The following is a 25697-nucleotide window of genomic DNA, read 5'->3' as shown; positions in this document are numbered from 1 at the left end:
AATGTTTACCAAGAAGCATGTAGTATGTTCACTAAGGAGGTTTTAGTAAATATGCAGGAAAAATAAACCCTAATAGTAAACCCATAGTAGATCCTAAAAATCTTCATTCAAAAGACAGAATTAAGCAAATTTATTTTATTTATTAGTATACGCATGCATTCGCAGGCTTGTGTGCTGAATTCCATGAGTACGGCTTATAATTTCTTTTTAAAATAGAAAAACGGAATGCATAATTCAGAGAAAGAAAGCATGAAGATACATCCAGGTTTTAGGCTGGATTCGAACCTGCTACCTCCTGGCTACAGAGGACTTGGTGGACTATACCGCCTAGCCAGGATGATCCCAACCATACAAAGTGCTGCAAGCACCATACGGAAAGTCATTTTATCTTTTTAAAAGGAACATTAAAGTTGAAAGGAAAAAAGGGAAAAATTTTCAGATAGCACTGTAAGCGCTACAGCTATTTCTCATGTAGTAAAAGACGTAACAATTAATTGTAGATCAAGTAAAAGGTGATTTCTAGCAACTGATGAGTAATTTGTAATGCTACTAAGCAGTTTCCAGTAATTTAATGTAAAATCTAATGAAGCAACTAATTTGGGACGGAGGAAATACTTAAATTGAAAAATATTAGCGAAATGATAATAAAACATCTTGAAAAAAATAACGAATTCTGGTTTTTGCTATGTAGTTAAATTAAAGTAAAATAAAAAAACAATATTACAATAATTGCATTGCTATGCAAAGAAACTTCATTGTTTAAAAATATGATTTGATTTTTTTAAATGTACTTTAATTTTAATAAATAAAATAAGAAATATTGCCCACAAGACCGATAAAATGTTTTCTAAATTAGTAATTCAAAAAGTTAGTAAACTATTAATTTTGAAATGTTAACAACGTCAAGAGAAATTTCCCTTACCAAGAATTTATCTCCATTGCATTTATAACATATTAATAAATGCGTTATAAAACCAGTTAATTTTTAATAATATAAATCCAGTTAATTTCTTTAATTTCAGACTGAAATGTAGTCTTATATGAAAACAACGTTTGTAATAATCTCAAGTCTATTGTTGGTTACATTTGTTTCTTTAATCAACTACAAGTAATCAGTTATTGGTTTTGATTTCTCTATTTTATTATAGTGGGCTTAGAAAAAGTTCGTGATTATGCCAAAGATTTCGGTTTCCAAGCTGTCATTAATGCATCTGTTGCAGTGGATACATTTTTTTGCATAGCGTAAGTATTATAACTTCCTTTTCTCAAAACTGATAGTATCTAAATCTATTTTTATCAATTGTTTAACTAATTTTAATGATATTTAATCTTACATGTGTTACTTTCAGTTATGCTTGAAAGCAGTTACAATAGAATATTACGAACTTCGAATTCTTACTTTTTTTTCCTAGTTACTATAATAATTTAATAAATATTTTAATAAAAAATAGCAGGGGAGACGTTTATTAATCTGACATTTGCTACTATTGTTGTCATAGGCCATTACGGCAAGGGGTGCGATTGTTCTTGTTTTCCTGTGGCGCCATCTATAGCCAAGAATTTGACTTCTGCCAAACCTATTTGCCACACACGCTTATAGGGTGGACCCATTCATAAAACTATTCATTCATCCGTAATTTTGACCTGAACCAGAGAACGATCAATCCCCAATTAAGTACCCCCAGAGGAATAATTTATTATAGGAATATGGAGGACTTTGTAACCAAATTTAACGTACACCAGTCACCATATATTACACGGGGAGTCTTCGGTCAGCTGGACTTGAACTCCCTTTCTAACGAACGTGCGCCTTGCCAACCAAGCTATCCCGGCCATTTGCTTCTGTAAAAAGCGAGTTTGTCCAATATAATTATTTTTCATATAATCCTTAAAAAATTCAAACGTGAAAAAAAATAGTAAAGATTGAATATCCTGTGCCTGTTACCATCGATGATTTCATCACATACCTTTATCCAGGATTACTTAGGCTTGTAAAGATACTGAAGCAGTTTTGCAGGCTAAATTTCGGACACTAGTTGTAGTAATATTGTCTTGAGTTTGAGATTGCTCCTTCAATAGCGTCATTTGCCTATTTTATTAAAGTTTTGGATAGCGCATTTTAATACATATCATTCGATTATTCGTTTTTAAAGAAAAGTTATAAAGCTCTTCGTATACATAAGATTATTTCATCATAATTATATGCCTTTCTTAACTTTTTCACGAAATTCGCATTTTTAATTTATAACTGAGTAAACCTAGGAATAAATCCAATTTTTAAAAGGAACCCGTGACCGGCATGTTAACAAATAAAATATTTGCCGGATATCAGGAACAGGCCGGAGAAGAGATTTTATCTTCACGATGTACCCGAAATTGTTTGGATCCAGTGCATTTCTAGCTACTATTTTAAGTTATTTCATTGTTACTTTGCGTTATGTTAAACGCGGGTTCAATTTCATTAATTGTATTTTTCAGTGGTATGCTTGTATGTTATGTGACTATAAAATTGGTCAAAATTCAGGGACGTCCATTCAACATAACCGTTTACATTTTGCACAGATTGTGGAGGTAAGTAAAATTGTTTTAATACAAAACTATTTGGAGTATCATCTTCTATTTAAACGCAAAAAAATTTTAAGAAAATCATTTCCTAAAATGTACCAAAAAATCATTTTATAAGTAAAAAAAAAAATGTTTTGAAACAAAAATTTGTCGCAAAATTACTATTTAAAAAGTATAATCTGCTTATCATAGGAAACTGAGTTCAATAATTGTACAAAGGATTGTATCCTTGGTAACTTTTTATCAAGATAAAAATTTTATTGAAACATTTTTTAATGTCTTTTTTACATATTTATATTTTTATATTTTAGATATGAATTGCGTAGAATTTAATTTAGTATTTCTTCATTCATATTTCATATAATTTTAATAACGTGTGCCTCTTCATTTTTAAATCAACTTTCATTCCTGAAAGACCAAGTCATTCCTTATAAATGCTTATGAACGATTAAAAAATAAAATTATTCATTCTGAGTGAACTTTAACATTGTCATCTCCAGTGTCTAAATTAGTAAGATTGCCGTTCTTTGTGGTTGAAAGTTCTACCGTCTACTTATGGTCCTTGATTTTTAAAAATCTTATAATTAAAATCAACCAAGAAAAAAAAATGTTTTTTTTATTCTCCTCCTAAGCTATTTTTTTTTCTCAAAATAATTCATAAACGAAATGTACCAATTATATTGAGATTAAATAAAATTGATATAAACTAGGAGTGAATAGTATTTGTTAAATGATGCGGCAAGTTGCATTCAATGGACTGTTCTACTTTTTATACATAAGAACATTTTTATTTCTTGAAGCATCATCTACACTCTCAAAAAAATAGGTTTAGCGTAAAACCATAATATCGTGCATAATTACTGTAACCTTTGCGCAAAATCAAGGAATGTTTCCTTCGAAATTAAAGCATAATATGGTTCAGCTTTACTCCAGCCTTAATATGTTGATATGAACCGTCACATTAGACCATATTATCGTATAGCTAAATTTAACGTGGATATATGTGCATGATAACATGGATCATTTTCAAATAGCGTACGCTTCAGAATGAAATCTATTATTCTAATAAAAAGAATGAAGCAATCATCTTGAAATTCAAAATTGGAACCATGTGCATCAATCTGGTAAGTGTTTTTTTATCTATTCAATCTGCGTCAAAAAACATATAAAACTTATTTCAAAAAGTTAAAGAACTTTTTTTATTAATCTTTAATCATTAATTCGTTTATCTTTATAAATCTTCATTGTGTCACTTAATGATAAAGATGTCTTAAAACCATGAGATGGAAACAAGTAAAACTCTAATGAAAACAAGCATGAAAATATCTTTGATTTATTTTTAATAATTAAAGTTATTTTGTAGGATATTGCCAGTGTATTTTTTCGTTATCCTTTTTATGCCGATGAGCGGACTTGTTGGATCAGGTCCCATTTGGTATGATACAACCCATAAATACCTGAAAGCTTGTGAAGATAACTGGTGGACTAATCTTCTCTTCATCAACAACTTCTATCACGCAACTGATATGGTAAGATTTTGCGTACTTTTCAGTAAATCAGATATACAGGGTGCCTATTAAGTTAGGTCAGTAGGACATAGACAAATAGACTTTTCTCAGCATCTAAGCAAGATATTGCTTCAGTTTTTTTCACAGAATATTTATATATACAGTCCCCGGCCAAATTATTAGACGCACTATAAGATTCGATGCAAAATCTCAATTATCAGGTAATACTACACAGCATTATTGTTTTTAAGCGACTGAAACCGGTTTCTACTTGTTTACGTTCGTGTATCAATAAGTTAAAATTGTAATGCAATACATTAAAAAAATAATATATTAATGCAAATAGGAGGTCTGAGCCGCGATGGATCAGGGGATAGAGCGTTCGCATTCCAATATGCGGCGAACCGGGTTCGAATCCCAGTCGATACGAATTCCGCATCCGGCTTGCATCGACCACAGTGCTGACATGAAATATCCTCAGTGGTAGACGGATCACGGGTTAGAGTCCCCTTGCCGTCAGGCTAACCGTGGGAGGTTCTCGTGGTCGTCCTCTCCATGTAACGCAAATGCGGGTTAGCTCCATCAAAAAGTCCTCCACGAAGGCAAATTTCTCCCAACACTCGATCCAGGAGTTCCCTTGCCCTCTGGATTGGGTTCAAAATTACAAGGTTACGGAGTTGAACATCAGTAGTCGTAAACCCATAAAATTGGGTCGGCTGTTCAACGACGGTTATAAAAAAATAGGAAGTCTTTAAGAAATCTCCTAAATAAAAATCCATTACATGTGTGTTTAAATATAAAAGTATTGCATATAAATTCGCGCAAAACATGTTATTATTAAAACACTACAGTGCGTCGAATAATTTGGTATAATTATAATAATATACTAATATAATACCTGATATAATAAATATTCCATATTTATTATATTCTATATTTATGTATCGTCTAATTTAACCAATTGATACACGAGAGTAAACAAGTGCAAACTGGTTGTAGTTGTGTAAAAACAATAAAGCTGTTATAGTGTCGCCTGATAATTAAGATTTTACATAGAATCTTACAGTGCGTCTAATAATTCATCCAGGGACTACACGCTTAACTATGATAACTATTAATACATATCTTTGACAGAATTTTTTTTTAAAAGATTTTAGAATTGAGAACTTTTTTTAAGAAGTTTCACCATTTTTGAGCAAAAATCTTTCATAGCTCAAAAAGTATTCCTATTAAAGTTAAAAATGTTTTTACATCATACAACTGATATAATCTCAAATATTCCCAAAAATTTCCAACCCATATTATTAACAGTTTCTTAGAAAAGGTACATCGAAAAGGAAAGTTTTAACATTACTGACATATGCCCGACTGACTTCCCCTAAGTCCACAACCACGCATAACACTAAAACGACTGCCATGATTGTTATCATCATGAGAAATTTTCAATACTAAGCTCTAATCTTGTTTAAGAAACGCTTACATCTTCTTGAAACATCTGTGCTTATATTTAACATTTTACTTATAACCTTATTGACCCTACACCAACATGTATTTAAGAGTAACGTCAACTGGGGGTTACTTTTCTCAAATTTGAAATTCCAGTTAAACATTTCTGTACTTCTCTATCGGTTGAAAAAAAAACATATTTATAATGGTGATTTATGGCGTTTAAATATAATTTCGTTGCCTTCTTTTTCAACAAAATTTCAAAAACCTGGTGGCCAAAGTTACCTCTACAACCAGGATAACTTTTTCTCACTAGGTATTATGAATTAAAAACTATCACTAAAATCAAAGCGAAATATTGTAATCAAAAATAAACTTGTGAATACTTACAAATAATTTATTATTTTTATAAACATACAAGGTAATCGTTATATAGTTAGAGTTTCGTTTTAGAATTTTCATATATAATTATTAGAAAAAACAATAAAATCTACGAAACATATACTCTGGTACGTAATATGATTACGCAGCATAATCACTTTGGATTTATTATCAACTATTACCTATTGCTTATTATTAGAGTTTTATATTTTAAGTTTTTTGAGAGTTATAGTCTGTGTCGAATTGCTAAAAATGGAATAGATTACAAAATTATTTTCTCCAGAAAGGTTTTTTTTTAAGCAATTTAAGGGTTTAGATTTTAAACCCGTAAATTGTTTATTAAACATTCGCTTTCCTCTACATCTAAGGATGGTATTCGTATCATGCAAGGTGATAAGATTTATGCTGTCATTTAAATCTTTTTCTTTTACAGGCAACCTCTCTCCCATAAATTAATCACTCTTGCACTGATAAACTATCACTGAATGAAAGCACTTTAGCCTTAATTTTTCTTTAATTACTATCAGCAGCCTCTATCGCTTACATTTAGTGCTCATTGTTCACAATTGCTCACTTTTGGCTTCGGGTGGCAAAAAGTAATCAAATCTGCGTTAATCAAAGGCAGACAAATAATTAACTGCTTTTTGCCCTCTCCCCCCCCCCCAAAAAAAATTTTTTTTAGAATGCGTATAATAATCCCATTTGCAAAAGTTACCCCAGTTGATGTACAGGTTTGAACCAATTTCTCCAGAGCTTACAATAAATTATGTTTTTTTAAGTAGAATTGTAAAAAAATCAGGACTCAAATTATTCTCGAACGGAATAGTTTTTTTACAAATGTTTCATGATTTTATTTTTAATTTTCAGTGCATTCCCCAAAGTTGGTATATTGCCTGTGATTTTCAACTGTATGTTGCAGCCCTAATTATTTTAATTCCACTTTTAAGGTAAGCACAAATAGTAAAAACAAATGTCTTTACTTGAAACAAAAAACTTTTATCCTGCCATTGAGAATATTTTATGACACTCAGACTGTACTAAGCACAAACACTTTATTGTATCATACACAAGTTTTTGGCAATATTTGTGACCAAACAATTACCCAATGCTTCAATTAGTAATAATTTAAGTATATCGTAAATAAAAGTGTTACTCTATATAACGTTTCCAGAAAATAATAATTTTAAGAATTTTTTTTTTATTTAAAAAAACAACTTAAAGTTTTCTTAAAACTAAGTGCTTTTGTTAATTCTTTTACCATTCTTTATTGAAATGGAAATATTTAATTAATTTTTCGGTCTATTTTACAATTAATACGAAATAACTGTCTCGTATTTAAAAAATAACTAAAATGTTTCAATAATAATTATAGTGTCTCTTAACTACCTTTCTTTTTCATCACTTTTTTAATTGTCTAATTGGCGTGTTAAAAGTGAACTAAGTTTCTCCTCATAAGTTAGAATATTAATTAATGTGAAGTTAATTAAACAAAATACCCTATCACACATCGAATTTATTGAAATATAATTCTTTCTCTTCAACGTCTTTAACTTAACTAAGACTTATTATTTGTTCATGTATTTATTGTAACCGTGATACATTTTTGTTTTATGTAGCTGGCAACTTAGATGCATATTTAGTTTGTTTATGTTCTGCATGGTTTCATGCCTTTATTTGTGTTAAGTAAGAAATATATGGTGAAAGAATTGAAATCTTAGTGAAAGAATCTTTGTGTAGGAATTTAGAATGTATCTTTTAAGAGAATTAATGTTTGACGGGCTTGATTTACTCAAAATGGAATGAAAAGAACAGTCGATAACGTAAACAAATACCACGGTTCAACAACCAATAAGGATCGAGATACAGACACTACTTCATTTACCGGTATCCCATTGAATATATGCAGTTGACGTCATAGTAGAGAAATAGTGGAATTTGTAGATTCAGAAGTCAATCAGGTTTGACACAAACGCGTGACGTTGCTTACAGATATCCAATTAAATCTAATTTAAATCACATGGTTAGGCATAAGCATTTCACTTCTTCTCGAGTTGCCAGAACCAAATTCATAAGAAATTCTATTTAAATAATTATCAAGAAAACTTTATGGCCCGTAATTATCTTAATATCCAAGCATGGTGGATTTTTTCCACGTTCAGTATGCAAAGAAATACGCTATTAAAATTACCTACAAAATGGTTTAAAAAAATTTACAAATTAAAATTTCTCATTTTTTATGTAATAATTATAAATAATTAAGAAAATTAATTAAGTTTTATGAATTGAATTTTATTTTAAAAATTTATCGAATTTATATGTTTACTTCTTTCTAAGCCACATCTAAGTAAAAATAGCATTTTCTACAAAGCTCGAGTCAAAAGAAGTTGAACTGAAATATTTATGCAGAGATTTTCTACGTATTTTTTTGAAATTTAAGCCTAATAAACATAAATTTAAAAACTGTTATCATATCCGTAATTAATCTCGTTTTTAAGATGCATGGCGTACTCGTTAAAGAAAATTTTAAAATCATGCATCAAAAAATTATCTGCATTTAACCTTATCTTGATTGATAAGATAAAAAGTTATATGAATAGCATGAGCAAAGTGATTCGTATTATCGGCTTGCATGGTATAAGATAATGAAAGAAATACAATGCCTCCGGGCTTAAATTAGTCTACCACCTGCTTAAGTTGACCTCTAAAGCAATGCATACACCATTGGTCAATTTGCACAGCTTTCAATGAACTCAAAATTTACAAAATGCTCTTTGTGATACCATGCGACGATACCATGTGATACGATCATTTTATGCCCCGAATGAACATTCACCTCAAATTGAAAAAAATTACCAATTTCACTTGTTTAAGGATACCAAATTTAATCAAAAGCATTAAACTTAATGCTAAATATCAATTGACACAATGATTGTTTTTTATATTTATAACTGGGATTGAACAGATGACAACATTCTGAGTTTTGGATAATCAATGTTCAACTTTGCCTTGCAATTTTGAACCCAACGCAAAAGGCAAGGTAACTTCTGAATCAAGCATTGGAACAAACCAGTCTTCGTGGGGGAATTTTTGAAGGAAGTAACCCGCCTTTACATCGGAGAGGAAAACTATGACAACCTCCCATGGTCAGTCCGATGGCAAGGGGATTGTAACCCATGAGTCACCTCATTGGGAGGTGAACGTTCTATTCACTGAGCCACCGCGACTTTGCTACAAACAATTAGGAAATGTAAATCAAAATTAAAAGAAAGAGTATGAGTACTCATCCAATGCATCAATCCAGAAATTATACTAGGGAAAGCAGCTAATCACGCCAAAATGCACCACCTCGGGAAATCGTTTAAAAATAAAATAAAATTACGGAAGAAGTCCCAGGGTGCTGCAAGATTATACATGAATTTGGAAAAAATATAGGTGAAAGTTAGAGGGTTCACGTTTAGTCTATAATAAAATTGTTAAAAAAAGCACCTAAGGATGTTTGAATTGACAACATTTTCTTACAGGTGGCCAAAAGTGGGCTTATCAATGTGTGGAGCTGGAATTTTAGCTTCTATATTATATTCTGGAATAGGAACTTACGTAAATAACTACCCACCAACAATGTTATTTGCTCACCCAGATCCTGAGTAAGCATGAATTTTCGAATATTCTGTTAAAAAAAAAATATGCATATCGATGCAATGATTTTTCTATAAATTTAGATAATTAAGAAATTTAAATTTTTATATAAAATAATTATTAGTCGTACTGCGTAATAAAGTAAGGAAAAGCGATTATTTTCAGTACTTAAATGAACACTGGTCTTGTGATTTTTAGCATTTTTTTTTATTGACGACTTAGTTTCCTTTTAGAGAAAGAACAAAATTCTGGGCGGACTTTTACTTCAAGCCATTCGTACACGCAAGTCCATACTGCATTGGTCTCATAGTTGGATATATTCTTGCCGTAAAACCTGATCTGAAAATGTCAAAAGTAAGTTACCGACATCTCATAAAATTGTGTGATGATAACTTAAGAGCCATAACTTTTCTATTCTAATAAACAAATATTTAGTATTTCACCAGTTCAGGACCAACAGAAGGGGAAAGAAACGCTTCCCCTGGCCTGTCCGCTCCGAGAGTATACGTACTAAAGATTACATACGCTTACTAATACGAGAGTACCAAATTGAGATCACGTCTATGTGATCGTGGACCGCTGTAGTCAGAAAGGTTCATCTCATATATGATACCATGGGCCGTTAAGATTTGAATCACATGATTACTTATATATTCCCACGGTTCTGAATGGGAGATAATTACCGGCTAAACTTAGAGAAATAATAAGCCTGACCCTCAGGGAGGTTTTTATTTTATACTTTATAACCGTCGCGGAACAACCGACCCAATTTTGGGTTTAACAACTGACAATATACAACTCCTTAGCCTTGTAAATTTGAAACCAAGCCAGAACACAAGGGATCTCCTGGATCAAGCATTGAAAGAAATCCGCCTTCGTGAAGGACTTTTTTTATGAAACTAACCCGTTTTTGCGTTACATGGAGAGAAAAACCAACGATAACCCATGATCCATCTACCTCTGTGGATATTTTACTTCAGCACTGAGGTCGGTGCTAGCCGGGTACGGAATTCGAATCGGGCAGTCGAACCAGGTTACCTGATTGGGAGAAAAGCGCTCTATCACCTGAGCCCCCACGGCCTCCTCATGTAAGTTGTTACACTGAAGTGCCTTCTGAATTTGGAAGTGAGAATCTTATTGGAGCTGTGCAACTTTTCATCTCATTAATTCACACATAAAGGCACTGCTGTAATTCCATACATAGCGAGTAGTTTGGTTGTTGTTAATTACTTGTTTCACTGACACTATAGGTAATACTTATTATTCAGAAGACTTCGATAGGAGACAAATGGGAGGAGCTTGACGCATTCAATTTCCCAAAGAATTGGAGAATTTCCTTTTTGAGGTCGACAAAGTTAAGAATTTACCAAGAAAATGCACAAATGTATGAGAAAAAAACTATAAAATTGGGTAAACTAAGAACTATTTGCTATGAACGATTTTGCTGTCAAATGGTTGTGTCGTATAACAATTAAACAGCGTAATCAAACATTACCTCAAATTACCAACCATCAATTAACATCAACCACGCTACTATAATACAATTACTTACCAGTGCTCGCGCGTGAGCACAAATGAGGCGCAAACCCACACAGTTTTAATAGCATTGTCTATCCATAATTTAGTGATACTTCAGTGTATATAATTTTAAATATTTAAATAAAAACAATACATCTGCAACTTTTTCTTGAAAGATTGCTCTCCAAGCATTAGATTGATTAGATTGATCGTTAAACTCTGTGGATGTCTTTTTCTCAACTGCACTATCGTAAAATCGGCTCAAATATTGAACGATAATATCGTGCTATTTTGATTCAAACTGAACCGTGTTCCCGTTCAACCATTCTTTTAGTATAAGGTAGACTATAATACGATTCATGACACCATATTTAGGTAGCAGTATAATTGAACTATATAAAGGTTGAACACGCTCTAAAATTTTCAACTGCATCTCCGTCTTCCATCGAGCACATTTAGGATTTGTGAACTAACACCACGGTTTCCCCTAAAATGTATTATTTGATAAATGAAGTACTTAAGGCAAATTATCCTACAGTTAAAGTAAATGTGGACAGAAATAGGGAAACTGCTTCATTATCTCCTCCGTTTAAACTGCCAAATGCTTAGTTTGAATTCTTAATAGAAAACATTCTATATGATGCGCCATTATTCAACAGTATTCATCTCTTTTAAAGTTAACTCTAATTGCTGGATGGTGCTTGGCTTTCATTTCATGCTTTTCATCCCTGTATGGTGTTTTTGAGTGGAACAGAGGACGTGAACCATATTTGATGGAAGGCGTACTGTACGCTAGTCTCATGAGAACAGCCTGGACATTTGGTGTGGCTTGGATGATTGTGTGCTGTGCAACTGGATATGGAGGTAAGACAAAAGAACAAGAAGATCGGTCTGGAATGGCACAGTAGATGAAACATTTATTATTCTTATTTTATAAATAAATATTCGTTAAACAGATCGTATTTGTTATTAAACAGGTGTGATAAATTACATTCTATCCTGGAAATGCTTCATACCTTTGGGACGCCTGACATTTATTGTGTACTTGATACATCCTATTGTACAAATTGTTACTGTGGGAAATGTTAGGACTCAAATCCAACCAGACCACTTTTTTGCAGTAAGTACAAAAACATGACATTGCAAATAAAACATAACTCCTCTAATAAGGGACCCTTCTTTTTTTATAAACATAAAACCTATTTCTAAAATTTCAAAAGCTTTTATTTATTCATCGATTTATTTCTTGTTTGCTTTCATATATTCATCAGAAAATTCTTTAAATCGGGTCAAACTTTATTAATGAATTGTTGAAGAATTCAAAGAACAACTTTATAATAAGCTGTAAATTAACAAATGCAGTTTGAAGAGTTATTAAAATTTTACTGATATACAGTTCATGCTTCTTAAAAATATGCTTTAAAATCAAAATGCTTTAAAATCAATTATTAAAGTAATACTTCTTTTAAGAGTAAATTAAATTAAAATTGAAATTATATAAATTAAATTTTTCTATATATATATCTGAAGATGGCGCCAGCCCAAGGATAAATAATCCTGATATTTTGCCTCTTATCACATTTCGTCCAAAAATTCTACGAAATTATTAATTCAAATATATAGACACAATTAATCTTCATTTCCAGAACTAAGACGAGTACCAATATTTCGAGGGGTCATACATTTTGTTTTCCTGTATGACATAAAAACGTTGTGGTATGAAAACGTTCTCCATTGTTGCCATACTGATTACAGAAATTTAGGAATCCTAATTAAGAATTATCTTTTTGAATGATTTCTAAGTAATTTCTTTTACGAAAAACATTTAACAAGTATTTATAAAAAAAACTAAAATTAAACAGTAATTAAAAGAATACGATTGTTGATGAAGATATAATGATTATGCTTAAATATCATACCAATAGTACCGGAAAATAAATTCATCTAAAAATATTATTATAAATTTATCTTATTTACAATAAAACATTTTAGGGTATCTTAATGAATTATAGTATTCGATTTTATCTAGAAATCATGTCATCAAGAAATCAAAATTAACTGTAGCAATAGTGAAGGTTGATGAACTAAGGGAAAAAGGGAAAGTTCCCCATTTCATATCCATATATTTTAATAATCCAATCTATTATAAAAACATGATCTAGGTAAATATTTTTTAGATTCTCAAGCTCTTTGGCTTAATAAAATATCGTGCTTTACACGTTGGGCTTGGAGAGTATTATTAAAACTAAGTTTCATTTCATGCAGAAAACGTGTTTGGGCTACGTACGTACTCTGACGTTCAATAATATTATTTTATAGGAATCAAATTACAACAAAATTATATTTTTTATTTAGCTTTTTTGCTCAAAAATAAATAAGAGCTAATGTTTATTTTTATGTCTTAATAATATAAAAATTATAAATATTATTTTAATACATAACACATAAAATTACATTTCCAATTCTTTTTATCGGTAAAATCTATAAAAATTAAAAACCATTTTAAAAAAATAAAAGAAATATTTCTTCAATTCATGTCTCATAAGCACGGGTTTTCAATTTATTTTTAATAGTTTATGAGTTATTTACTTTTTACAGGTATGGATTTTCTTCGGCCACATGTGGATCACTTACAGTTCTGCTTTTGCTGGAAGTATGCTCGTGGAAGCACCTTTTTTGGCACTAGAAAAGATATTTTTCGAAAGAGCACAAAGAGAAGATAGGGCACGCAAGAGTAGTATACTTAATGGGACATTAAAATCTGGAAAAATTGATGACATAGCTGTCATTGTGCCTTCAGAAACGGAAAACTCAAAAGGATGTGATAACTTAGCAATTGTATCCAAACTATAACATCAGTGTCAACATAAACTTTCAATATAGGAATCAACATGGTGCCAACAATAATGCAATTAAACGTCGCAAACTGTGGTGCATGACAGAAATGTGCATATCTATACCAATTTCTGGATGCAACTACGCTTACTACATATTGACTATATGTGACGACTAAATTGGGAAATGATGTGTTTGAATGACAGGGAATTATTTTCAGTTATATCCACGAACAGAATGAAACTAATTGAAGAAAGAAATTAAATCTAAAAGCAATAGCTCTTAAAAAATTATGCTGTGTTTTGTAAACTTATTTTTTCGTGTTTAAAAGCAGTATCTTCGTTACTAATAAAGTAATTTTTTTTTTCATTAGATATTTAAAAAAGCAATTTACTCCTTCCCATGCTTATTATTTTTTAAATACTTGAAAACTATTTAAACTTTTTGGTCTTCTGTCACTGAAATAATAAATAAATAAATAATTTTTACTGCATAATTTTTAATAAGTAAAAAATAAATGAATAAAATGAGTAAAGAAAACATCAATAAATAATTTAACAAACTAAAAGAATCATATTTAGGTCTATTAAAACATAACTTTTGTAATAAAAAAAGTAAGATGTGGGATAGGCGAAACGAATAAGTAACGGTGCTGAATCGGCAATGGGGGGGGGGGCGAAACGACGGGACCGAAACAACGTGACAGAAACTGTGCATGACATTCTGTCACGTAGTCATAATTACTTCAAAATGCACAAAATAAATTTTATCCGTTGTTTTTTAACCTGAAATATTATCGACAAAAAAAAAATTATCCTGCATGGATAGTAACTTCGTAAGCTTTCCTTGTCTGTAGAAGTACTCTGAAAAATTTTCATCAATTCAAGCCCTAGTAATGGTTTAAAAAAGAATCTTGTTTAATAGTTTAAAAATGTATGATGTATTTATTATTAATACAAGTAGAATGTATATTATGGAACTCTGAAAATAAAACTCAAATAAAAAAATTTGCGGAAAAAAATATTTTGAGAAATATTAAAAATGAGAATTTAAAAATGTGTAGCCAACTGCAATTTAGAAATGAGTACCATGATATTAATAAGCCGAATTCAGCCCTATTTTAAAAACACGAATTGCAAAATAAAGATAATACAAATAATTTGCATCGTCAAGAGTTACATTAAATTTTACTTTTAATCTACTACTAAACATAATTAAAAAGTCATGAAATGAGGATGATGAATAGCGTGTGAAATAAGGAAGGATTTTATCTACTCTACATCAAAATTTCCTGAGATAAATTTTATAATCTTTTGTGACTTGTAACTAATAAATCCTTCTTGAAATTGAGGAAAATCATAGTAGTTAAGTCATATCTACTCCTTCGCAACAGAACAATTGGAGAAAAAGATTATAACAGTTCATATTTTCCAAAGTTAAAAACTTTTTTATTCCCTAAGAAGCGCTGAAAACTACTATTAGATCAGAAATATGACAGACAATAAATTGAAAGTGCACAGAAAATATTTGTTACATTTCGAAGGTTGCAATCGGGAGTAAATTTTGTGTTATTGCCCTATTTCATAGTACAATGAGTTTGTTAAAATACATATTTAAAAATATATTACCGATTGAAATATTGTTCCTTTATTTTTGCGTTTGTTTTTATCCCTTTAATTATGTTATGTTGTATTGTTTCATAATTTATGGTCACCATTTTGTGTATTTTTTATGTACGCTAAATAGGCTATAAATAAAATGTGTCATATTTATGTTGTTTTAATGTTGTTGTTGAAGTCATTAGCGTTCACTGATGTCTATTTTGCTAGTAAGTTAGAGTCTGCTTAAATATAATTTTCTTTTTAAAAAAATTCGAAACCAAATTCAGCAAGAAATTAACCTAATTCATAAAAAAAATTACATCACACTGGTAATAAGAAGATTTTACGTAACTGTTAAGCCAAAATAACTAGCAAAAACTTCTATTGTATCAGCTTTCTACTGTATTGAGCTTGTACGTTAATACTTTGACCATAAAATTCGGAGCTGTCACTGGTTCATTTTTTTATTCTATTTTTATTTTATAATTTAAAATAAAACCTCGAATTAAATATTAATGTTTTATGAGCTAGTTTATAAATGCGCAGAAAGGCAATAACGTTTGCACTGCATTCTTCTTAAAAGCAAAAAAAAAGTGCAAAACAAATTATAGATCTGATAAAATCGTTTCAAATCCTCAAAAAATTATGTTCCGGAAGTTATGCTCCCATGAGACAAATTCTTTCTTTTTTTTTTTAAATGCAACTGAAATTCCGAAGATAAAAGAATTTGCAAACATATAAATTTTTCCAGCAATGTCCATTTCTTTGAATATTTTTGGGGGTCAAATTGTTTTTGGAAAATGTTATGACTGACCATATGCCAATTTCATTAAATGAATCCATTTAGAAGAAAACAGAGAAATTCCTGTTAAAATCCATATAATTATTCAAATTAAATATACGAATGTAATAATATTCAGTCAGTACAAAAGTCTCAAGCTTTCAATATTTGCATAATACCCCATTTTTATTACATATTCCCATAATCTTTAAGTAAAAAACAGGATCTACGGAGAAATATTTCTGAGAATGACTTATTTTAATCTTTTGAAAAGTCTAAGATAATATTTGTAAAAGATAAAAGTTATATTCCTAATGGTATAATGAATGTAGTTGAAGGGTAAAAAGCGCAACTTTCGATATTAAGTGAAAGATAAATTTATCATTAAAATAATTTAAAAACCGGTTTTAATTGGTTTATTTGTGCAATTAATATTCCATAAAAAATATCATCTGTAAGCTTAATCAACATTAACTTTCTCGCTTTCACTATTGAGAAAGATGATATTGCCCTGGAGAAAGCAATATAGGAAAATTTGCAATAAATTCCTATGAAACTTATCCTCCCAAATACCAAATTGCAATGTTTTTAGAAATACCAAACAGAAGTGTTGAAATTTATCTGCGTTGAATGCTAATTACAATGATGAATGATGTAATCTGAATAAATTCCGTAACAGTTTTATAATCAGGTTGCAAATACGTAATAATCAGTTTTTTAGAGTTCTTGAAAGAAACCAATGATGTAATAATAAAATAGCCTTGAATATAATAGGTAGGTTTTTGTTCTTAGTCTTTGGGAAGATTTTGTTAGAAGCATAATTATATTTTTTTTCTTTTTCTCGTTCGTAATTTTAATTTCTTGATTCAAGTCAATGTTTTAATTATATTAGCATACATGAAAAAACAATGTGAAAAAGGGAAAACGAAAATTATCTAAACAAAACTATTGGAGCTTAATTGATTTTTAATTTATTATCAATTAACGTTTTATTCTGAAAATAGCTAAAAATGCCTATTTAAAAAGATTGATATAGCTCAAAATGTGTGTTGAACAAAATGAAGACAGCTCAAAATGCACATTTAAGAAAATGGACATGCTCAAATTGCGCATTTCAGAAAATGGACGTAGCACAAATTCTGTGCTTGACAAACTAACAAATTTTTTTATATATTTCTCAAGAAATACTGAAAGAGACATTTTATAATTTCAGAAATGTTTAGATCATGCGATTTCTTGCACTAACGTGCAGTTTGTATGAATGCATTGTTGAAGTTTAAAGCTTTCAGAGGCTTGAGGAACCGATAATAAATTACATGCAAAAATTAGTGTTTTTGAATACCCTATGCCAAAAAATGAAGCAATGAATTTGAAACTTACAACAATTATTTTGGTTATTATACGTAACAATAGCACAAAATTTCGCAAACTTAGTTTAAATATTTATGGAGATATGGACATTTTCATAAAAATCTTAATTTTTTTGCCTTACGTTTTTTTTACTATAACTTAAAAAATATCCAATAAAATTAAACAAAATTTTTAGAGCAATTTAAAATTAATTGCAATTTTTTTTTTAAATTTGAAAAACATTTGTTGAAAAATGTGCAATATATAGGTAATTAAAATAGTTTTTTTATGCTGCGAATGAGCGAAAAAATATGACATTTTTTTTTCAATAATTTTGCAGTTAATCGTATTTGGCAGCTAAGGACAAAAGCCTGATTCGAATATCTTAAAAAATTAAAAAGGTTTTAAGCAATTTTCTAAGTAGTTTTTGTACTTTTTTTAAAAACAAAATAAAGATATGGGTTTTTTCCCAAATATGATTTTGTATCATAAGACAAAATTAAATAAGAAATAATAATACTTTACAAAAATATTTCATACGCCGAAATATGATTGTATAAGGAAAAAAGACAAGCAAACGAAAAGGCACTTTTACGGGAAACGATCCCCAACAATATCAGAGTTATTTTTAATAAATCTTGTTTAATAGTAGAAAAAACAAACTTTGTGGAAAACCCTTTATCATTTTGAGCTTTTTTTTTAAAAAAAAAAGTATGAAAACTACGTAGAAAGTTGCTTGAAACTTTTTAAATTTTTAAGATATTCAAGTCGGATATTTTCATTAGTTGGCAAGTACGATTTACTACTTAATTGAAAAAAACAAATTATCATTTTTCTCGCACATGCACAGCATAAAAGAATTACTTTAATTAGTTATATCTTGAGCAGTTTTAAACAAATTTTTCGCAAATTTTAAGGCAATAATTTTGTGATTAATTTTCATATTAATCCAAATATTTTGTTTAATTTTGCTGGATATTTTTGAAGTTATGGCAAAACTACGCAAGACAAAAAAATTAGTTTTCATAAAAATATCCATATCTCAATAAGTATTCAAGAACGGTTTACGAAATGTTGTGTAATTATTACATTTAATAACCAAAATCATTTTTACAAGTAACAAATTCATTGCTAAATTTTTGCATTTGATTTTGTTTTTCAAACATCTCTTATGAAATTAGCTTGATGTATTCAGAATAACCTAATAGATTCAAACAAATCCTTATAAATCCATTTATCTAAATTACTCAGCGCTTTTTTAATTTACTCTTCTTTTTGAAATACTTAAAAATTCAATAGTTGTTTTTACAGGGGTTCTATAAATGTATAATAACTGTATTTAAATTTACATTTTTTCAATTAAAATTTTTAAAAATTACCTTATTGTTTAGCGTAGTTAAATTTTTTTATATACTTTATGTTGATTTGATGCCATTTACTATAATCAAGCAGAATATTAAGTTGAACAAAAACAGGCATTAATGGGTTAAAACTATCTATCATATATTTCAACTCATTGTCTCATGCAATATATTGATGTTTACTAATTTCAGAAGAAAATACATGCTTTATCGTTACCATCAGAATGACAATCGTATTTTTGTAAGAAAGTGAATAACAGATTTATCATAATTGATTTAGGAAATTATATCAGTTAATCTAAGTTAGTCGCATAAACAATAGTTTTAAAGGAAGGATAAGATTTTTCCTCGAAGATTTTATGGAGAAATTAGTCGTGAATCTAATTTCTTGAACAATTGTTCCAAAACTGGAAAGATGCGACGTCCAAAAGCATCAACTGTGCGTTTAATCCTAATTGTAGGATTTTTACTCTTTTTAACGCACAAAGTGAGCTGTGAGTTAGATAATTATGATGAAATAAATGAAAATAATATTTATGATCAGTGGAAAGAATTGGATAAAAAAGCTGCGAAGCTTGTTAATTCTGCAATCAGAATGATTTTGCCCAAGGTTATGGAATCATCCAGTTCAATGAACATATCATCAGAATGTGTGAAACAAGGCATGCATTTAATATCTGGATTACGACGCTTAAAAATTTGGGCTTTTAGTTGTAAGTATTTTTTTATTCTAATCGAAGCAATTATTACATTTTTATTTACTTATATCTTTTCTGCGGATGCTGGCATTAGATTTAAATAAAATTTTTAAAATCAGTGCGATCTGTTTAATATTATTCATACCAGTTCAAAACCAGCCTAGGTCCCTTTGTTCAAATTATCTTTCATCAGTTTTTTCTCCCTTTCATTAAGTTCTGTGCCAATTATTTTATCTGAACCCCTTGCCTATTATTCGTATGTAAGATTAATTACATGACAGCATATCTATTTAAACTTTAGGAACGCCAGTAAAAAGTTTCTATCAAAAAATCTCATCTAAAAATTGAAGCAATAAGGAAAACAATGGAAGTAAAAATATTACCACCGAAGCCGACTTCTTCAAGGGGTACCGGCCTCGGAAGCCATAAAACAAAACCTTTTCTATTGAGAGAGAGGACAAATGCCAAAATTAACTCTCTCAGTACCCCGAAGGTTTTGCAGAAGTTCAAGAAAAAATACATAAAACCAAATCAAAAAAGAAATTTCAACAAATCTTGAGAAAATAAAAACTGACATTAAACCGGTCAAACAGCGATTTCGCAAACAAACTAAGTGCAAAGGAAACTCAAAACAGAAGAAAACAACGCCCTCTATTAAAATGCGCAGAATAAAAAAAAAAGAATAGTAAAAGAATACGTAACAAATTAGTATAATGCTTAACTGGGGCTGCTCAGTTAAGACTTGATTTTCGCCCTGTTAAAAGAAATAATAAACTAGTATTCTTCAATCATTTTCTTAATCAAAAAATTAATATTACAATAATTAAAAGGAAAATCATTATTACTCAAATTATTCAAAAATTATTATTACACAAATTATCTCATCTAAAAACTAATAATCAGATAATTAATCGCATAACATGAATTTTGTGACGAAAACTCCCCCTAACGAGGAAGGAGGAAAATAAGGAAGGAGAAGGAAAATTTGGAATGTACTTGGTAGCAAATTATTACTAAGATATAAAAACATTCTGTATAGTTGAAACTTACCATACTTCCTTATTCATGCACCAGTACATCTATTGAAAAAAATAAACTTTGAATTGTTTATATCATTGTAAGGTTATAAATACTCGCGTTTATGCAATAACTTTCAGAGAACATATTGTTTTATAACTAAATATCATTCTTAAACTAAAGGGCTAAGCCTCATGTTCGCTGCCGCTTATCAACTTAACCATAATTGTTGTTTCTCAACATAAAAGTATTTTTTTACGAAAATTGTAATTTTTCACTTAAAATATATATACAGTGCACAAAATAAAAAACTGACCACTATGAATAAGTTTTGATGTAATGATCAAATCTTCACGTTTTAGGAATCAATCTTAATGGTTCGTGAGAGTGACCTCAAATATGATAATTAATTTTAAGTTGCGAAATCAGACATAAAAACGTACTTTCTCTGAATACCTTCTTTAGACGGATTTAAATTTTTGACCCCCGAAATATAGGGGGTAGCCGCAATCTGGGAAATATGGGCCTAATAGATTGCACAGAAGAGCGGTCCACAGTTTTGATTCCTTGATGTTAATTTTACTTTTCGCGCATTGAGCCATATCTAGAGAAAGTCCAAAACAAATTGAAAAATGTTTGCGTACAATTATAGAATGCGTTTATCCCAAGATAATTCCTCGCAAAAAATAACTTTAAATAAATATTTATCATTTTTTTATTATTTTATTTAATATTATTCGAAAAAAGTTTGAATTGTAAGGCATACAATTTTTGACATCATCTTAAAAAATGTAATTTTACGTGGCAAAATACGAAATTTCAGCAAAATCGGTCAAATAGTTCCTGAGAACTCGAATTTTAAACATGTGGTTTTTTTTTAAATTCAATTTCTCAGGAACTATTCAATCAATTTCGTTCACATTGTATATTTTACCATGCAAAATTATTATCTTCAAAATAATGCAAAAAAATTGTGTATCTTAATGCAAAATGTAAAATTAAGTTAAAGGATTAAATTTTAGACCGCTCTCCTGACCGAACTTCCGAGATTGCGGCTATATTTTGGGGGTCAGAAATCCGAATCCGTTAAAAAAAACATACGTTTATTGAGAGAAAGTATGTTTATGTGCATATTAATTAACATATTTGAGGTCACCCCCACGAACCATTAAGAATGAGTCCTAGAACGTAAAAATCCATCATTAGATCAAACGTTATTCAGGATGGTCTGCTCTTTTTACTTTGAGCACTGTACAATAAAGAACGAATTTGTGTACAAATTTGCATTTGCTTATGCTTGTTCCCCCACTTTTCACGCTCATATTAAATGTTTGTTTTGATTCAAATTTGATTAGTAATCAGTATAAAAGATATCGTATGACTCTATTAAGATCTATTAGTGCGCAGAGAAAAAGATTTTGGAAAAAGTACCGCACTGTAAGCTAATGATTTTTCTGGTAAAAAAACAACAATTAAAAAATTGGTTATGAAAACAAAGATTTACGCTATTTAAACAATTCATTTGGAATTTCTTCTGTTCGTATAGCAACATTTTACCAGAAATTCTGGTTGTTAAAATTATAGTTCTTATTAGCACGCATTTAGTAAAAAACTGAAAAGTAAATAGAACGAATAAATTATGCCATGCTTTATGTATCACAATAAAATTAACAAATTTTAACACATTTACCGAATTTTATCATATATTATAAAACAGTATTTTATTTAATTTTACTAAAAAAATTACCAAAGCTCTTCAGTTATAATTACCGACCTTTTTGGTGTTTCCATAGAGCCAGAAACACAATAAATGTTACCAAATTCTGGTAGCTTTAACCATATTTTTTTCAGTGTGATCATTAAGAATTTTACTCAATAGTCCTCTTTTTAGGAAAAAGTAACATTTAAAATCAAAAGTATTTTGTTATAACAAATTTGATGAGCTCATAATCGTAACTTAGTACTTTCGAAAGAAACTGATATATTAAATGTAATTTATGCATGCGGCACATTGGGCATGAAGCTGATTGTCAAGTTGTAAATCATTTAATGACTCTCTTTAACAGTAATTTATGTAATTGCCTTATTGCTTACGTATGTAATTTTCCGGCGATAACAATGGAAAACTTCGATACCATCATTATAAATGGGTACTAGCAGTTCGAGAAGAAAAAGAAGACCTCGGATAACCAAACATATGACGACAGTGCCAGCTGATCATTTATAAGCAAAATGGCGTGTTAAAGTTAAGCTAACTCTCTCCACATAAGTCAGTATGTTAATTAACGTGAAATGAATTAAATACATTGCCGTATCACACATCACACATGGAATTTATTGAAATATAATTATTTCTCTTCTGCATCTTTTATTTAACTTTGATTTATTATTTGTTTATTTATTTTATTGTAACCGTGATATATATTTTTTTGTGGCAACTTCTATGCATAAATAGTTTGTTTATGTTCTGCATGGCTTCCTGTCTGTCTTTATGTTAAGTAAGAAGTATATAGTAAGAGAATTTGTCGTTGAACAAGAATATAGAATGTATCATTTAAGAGAAATGATGCTGATGATCTTGGCTTACTCGAAATTCAATGGAAAGAACAGTTGCTAACGTGAATAAATGCCTCGTTTCAATAACCAAACAGAATCGAGGTATTCACCCTACTAAAAAAAAAAAAAGTACTGTTTGTCTACGATAGGTACTCTGTCCGCCACAAAGTCTGCGGCAGTCTGGTGCTATGGAAACAAGAAGAGAGCATTTTAGGGAGGGTGGCTTCGATGAAGAGGTCTCCTTTTCTTTCGCCTTCGATGATAGCTTGTATGGGGAGTATACCAGATTGGCTGACTCAGCCACCAGTAGGAGACTTATTTAATCTGATTCAAGAACTTTTTTAAGATTCGCATGAATATTTCTTTCTTACTTAAAATAATTCTCTCGATTCAATCAGTTGTTATTTTTTAAATACAAAGGAAAAAAAGTGAACAAATTCTGACATTAAGGGTAGTACAGGTTTTTTTAATATTACTTTTTAATTTTACGATATTTATTATGAATGTTCATTGATTGTTTGATGGTTTAATTTCTAAACTTGCAAATTTTTTAAAGCAGTTAATTTCTTTTATTACTTGAATTTTCTGGAAAAAGTGAAGAGCTTAAACTTAATAACTCTGATTTTAAAAGGAGATAAAACTTTTGCAGAAAATAAAAATAGTTCACGTTATCTGTGCCGGAGAAATATTAAATATCTTTGTTTTGATTATTAATTTTTAAATATTTTATTTATTTATTTATTTATTTTTTTGAAACTGAAAGCAAGTGACCGCAACTAGGATGAAATCTAAAACTATCAGCGATGATTTTTATCAGCACCCATCAAACCATCTGAAATTATCTGAAGTTTTTTTTGCTTAAATTACGTTTTCTTATTCATATTTTATTGTAACCTGTACAGTTTTTTTTCACTATTTATTAAAAGCAGTTTTTATTAGCAAATTTATTTTTTTCTTAATAACCAATTTACTATGTATGATAAATTTATAGATGAGTTATTTATTAATAAAACATTGAGCTGCTTTAAACAATTTTATACAATTTCCATACATATTCCATACATACATATCAATTTTTTTAATTTTTTTTCTAAAACAGAAGCTTTTGAAAAAGAGAAAAGATTAAAAAAAAGGAATCACACGCTCTAAACGATGTTTCAGGCGCGAATGCTCATTTCTCTTAACTCTAGGGCTAATACAATAGATCGAAGAAAGAAGTCTCCTTTTCTCCCACCGAAACCAGTCTTAAAGAGGGACCCCGCACCCCTACTTGAAATAATCATACCTCGTTACCATAGTCCCCACCACCCCTCCAGACGAATGGCGGACAGAGTACCTATCGTAGACAAACAGTATGTCACTTACAGATATCCCATTTTGTACGAACCTAAAATAATGAACGATAATATTTTAGGTAGTGTTTTTAGATAATCTACTTTCCGCAGTGCCCTCTTGCAACACTAAAAGGAAACGTTTGGTTGATACAGTAGATGCAAATCTTAAAAACTTTTTAGTTTATAATTTATGGTTCCAGTCATATTATTGATTGCAAGAACAAATAATACTTCTCGGTGATTTAAAATTCATAATTTGCAGGGTTTCTTTTGCTCCATTTTTAAAAAAGAAGAATTAAAACAAAACTGTATTGTGTGAGTTTACGCTAGGGTTTAGAATTTTTTTTGCAGTTAATGCATTTTCATAGAAACATAAAAATTCAAAAACAATTTTAATTACTTTAATCTTACATTTCAGTTTCATAATTCGCAATTAGTGTTTCTGTATTAATTTTAGTTTCTCCTGTTTATTTCCATCTGTCATATGATAAATTCTTTAGTAAATGAAAGGATTAATGTTCCATATATCAATTAATGGTGCATGTAGCTTGCATAAATAAGTATTTTTTCTACTTATAAATAAACTCAAGAATACGAAAAATAGCGAGAAATTAATATCAAATAATAATTTACTTAAGATCATAAGACAAAATATACTTGTCTTCTATAACACGAGAAATACATAGAAAAAAAAACGTCCAAGAGTTAATGAAACATTATCAAACGATTAAAAAGAATTGTGATTATTTTTTAAAAAATTATACATTCTTCCTCTAACTAGTTTTAAAGCTTTTTCTTTCAGCGGAGTGCTGAAACCATTTGGCCGGAAAGTGTTGCAATTTGGCGCAGCCCTAAAAAAACTTATCGTCTCTTTTGTATGCTCTAGCTTTAGAATAGAAACGTGAAAATTGTATGTACTTTAAGCATAATCGCTAAGCTTGTATTTCTTTCATAACAAAGGGTCATAACGACTCGATGGTCAATTACCTGGATAATAACCTATAAAATAAAAATAATTGATAAAATATATCCTAAAAACCAATATAGCTTTCTAATGCAAATTAGAACAAGGAAATACTATTTGTTTTTGTGGGGAATGATGTCGATAAA

The 25697-nt window shown here is 29.7% G+C and overlaps 2 protein-coding genes across 3 annotated transcripts in view; both read left to right on the top strand.

Annotated features, from left to right (window-relative positions):
- The window catches only part of LOC107452074 (nose resistant to fluoxetine protein 6), a 48033-nt gene extending 32722 nt beyond the window's left edge, over positions 1–15311 (top strand). For both annotated transcript variants that reach the window (XM_016068362.5, XM_087160320.1), the window contains exons 8-16: positions 1149–1242; positions 2479–2571; positions 3929–4094; positions 6768–6847; positions 9422–9544; positions 9770–9890; positions 11732–11918; positions 12032–12174; positions 13653–15311. In XM_016068362.5, coding sequence (XP_015923848.3) covers positions 1149–1242; positions 2479–2571; positions 3929–4094; positions 6768–6847; positions 9422–9544; positions 9770–9890; positions 11732–11918; positions 12032–12174; positions 13653–13907 — 1262 coding nt within the window. In that variant the 3' untranslated portion in view covers positions 13908–15311. The remainder of the gene's footprint in view (positions 1–1148; positions 1243–2478; positions 2572–3928; positions 4095–6767; positions 6848–9421; positions 9545–9769; positions 9891–11731; positions 11919–12031; positions 12175–13652) is intronic.
- Positions 15312–19338: 4027 nt separating this feature from the next.
- Positions 19339–25697, top strand: part of LOC107452062 (nose resistant to fluoxetine protein 6) — a 57997-nt gene continuing 51638 nt past the window's right edge. Inside the window, exon 1 of the mRNA XM_016068353.4 lies at positions 19339–19695. Within this exon, the coding sequence (XP_015923839.3) occupies positions 19398–19695 (298 nt within the window). The 5' untranslated portion in view covers positions 19339–19397. The remainder of the gene's footprint in view (positions 19696–25697) is intronic.

The sequence above is a fragment of the Parasteatoda tepidariorum genome, chromosome 1, assembly GCF_982258835.1.
Source record: "Parasteatoda tepidariorum strain Cologne lab strain chromosome 1, Ptep-v5.0, whole genome shotgun sequence".
In the NCBI taxonomy this organism is placed as follows: domain Eukaryota; kingdom Metazoa; phylum Arthropoda; class Arachnida; order Araneae; family Theridiidae; genus Parasteatoda; species Parasteatoda tepidariorum.
The sequence above is the reverse complement of the archived record's forward strand: the minus strand, read 5'-3'. Positions and strand labels throughout refer to the sequence as shown.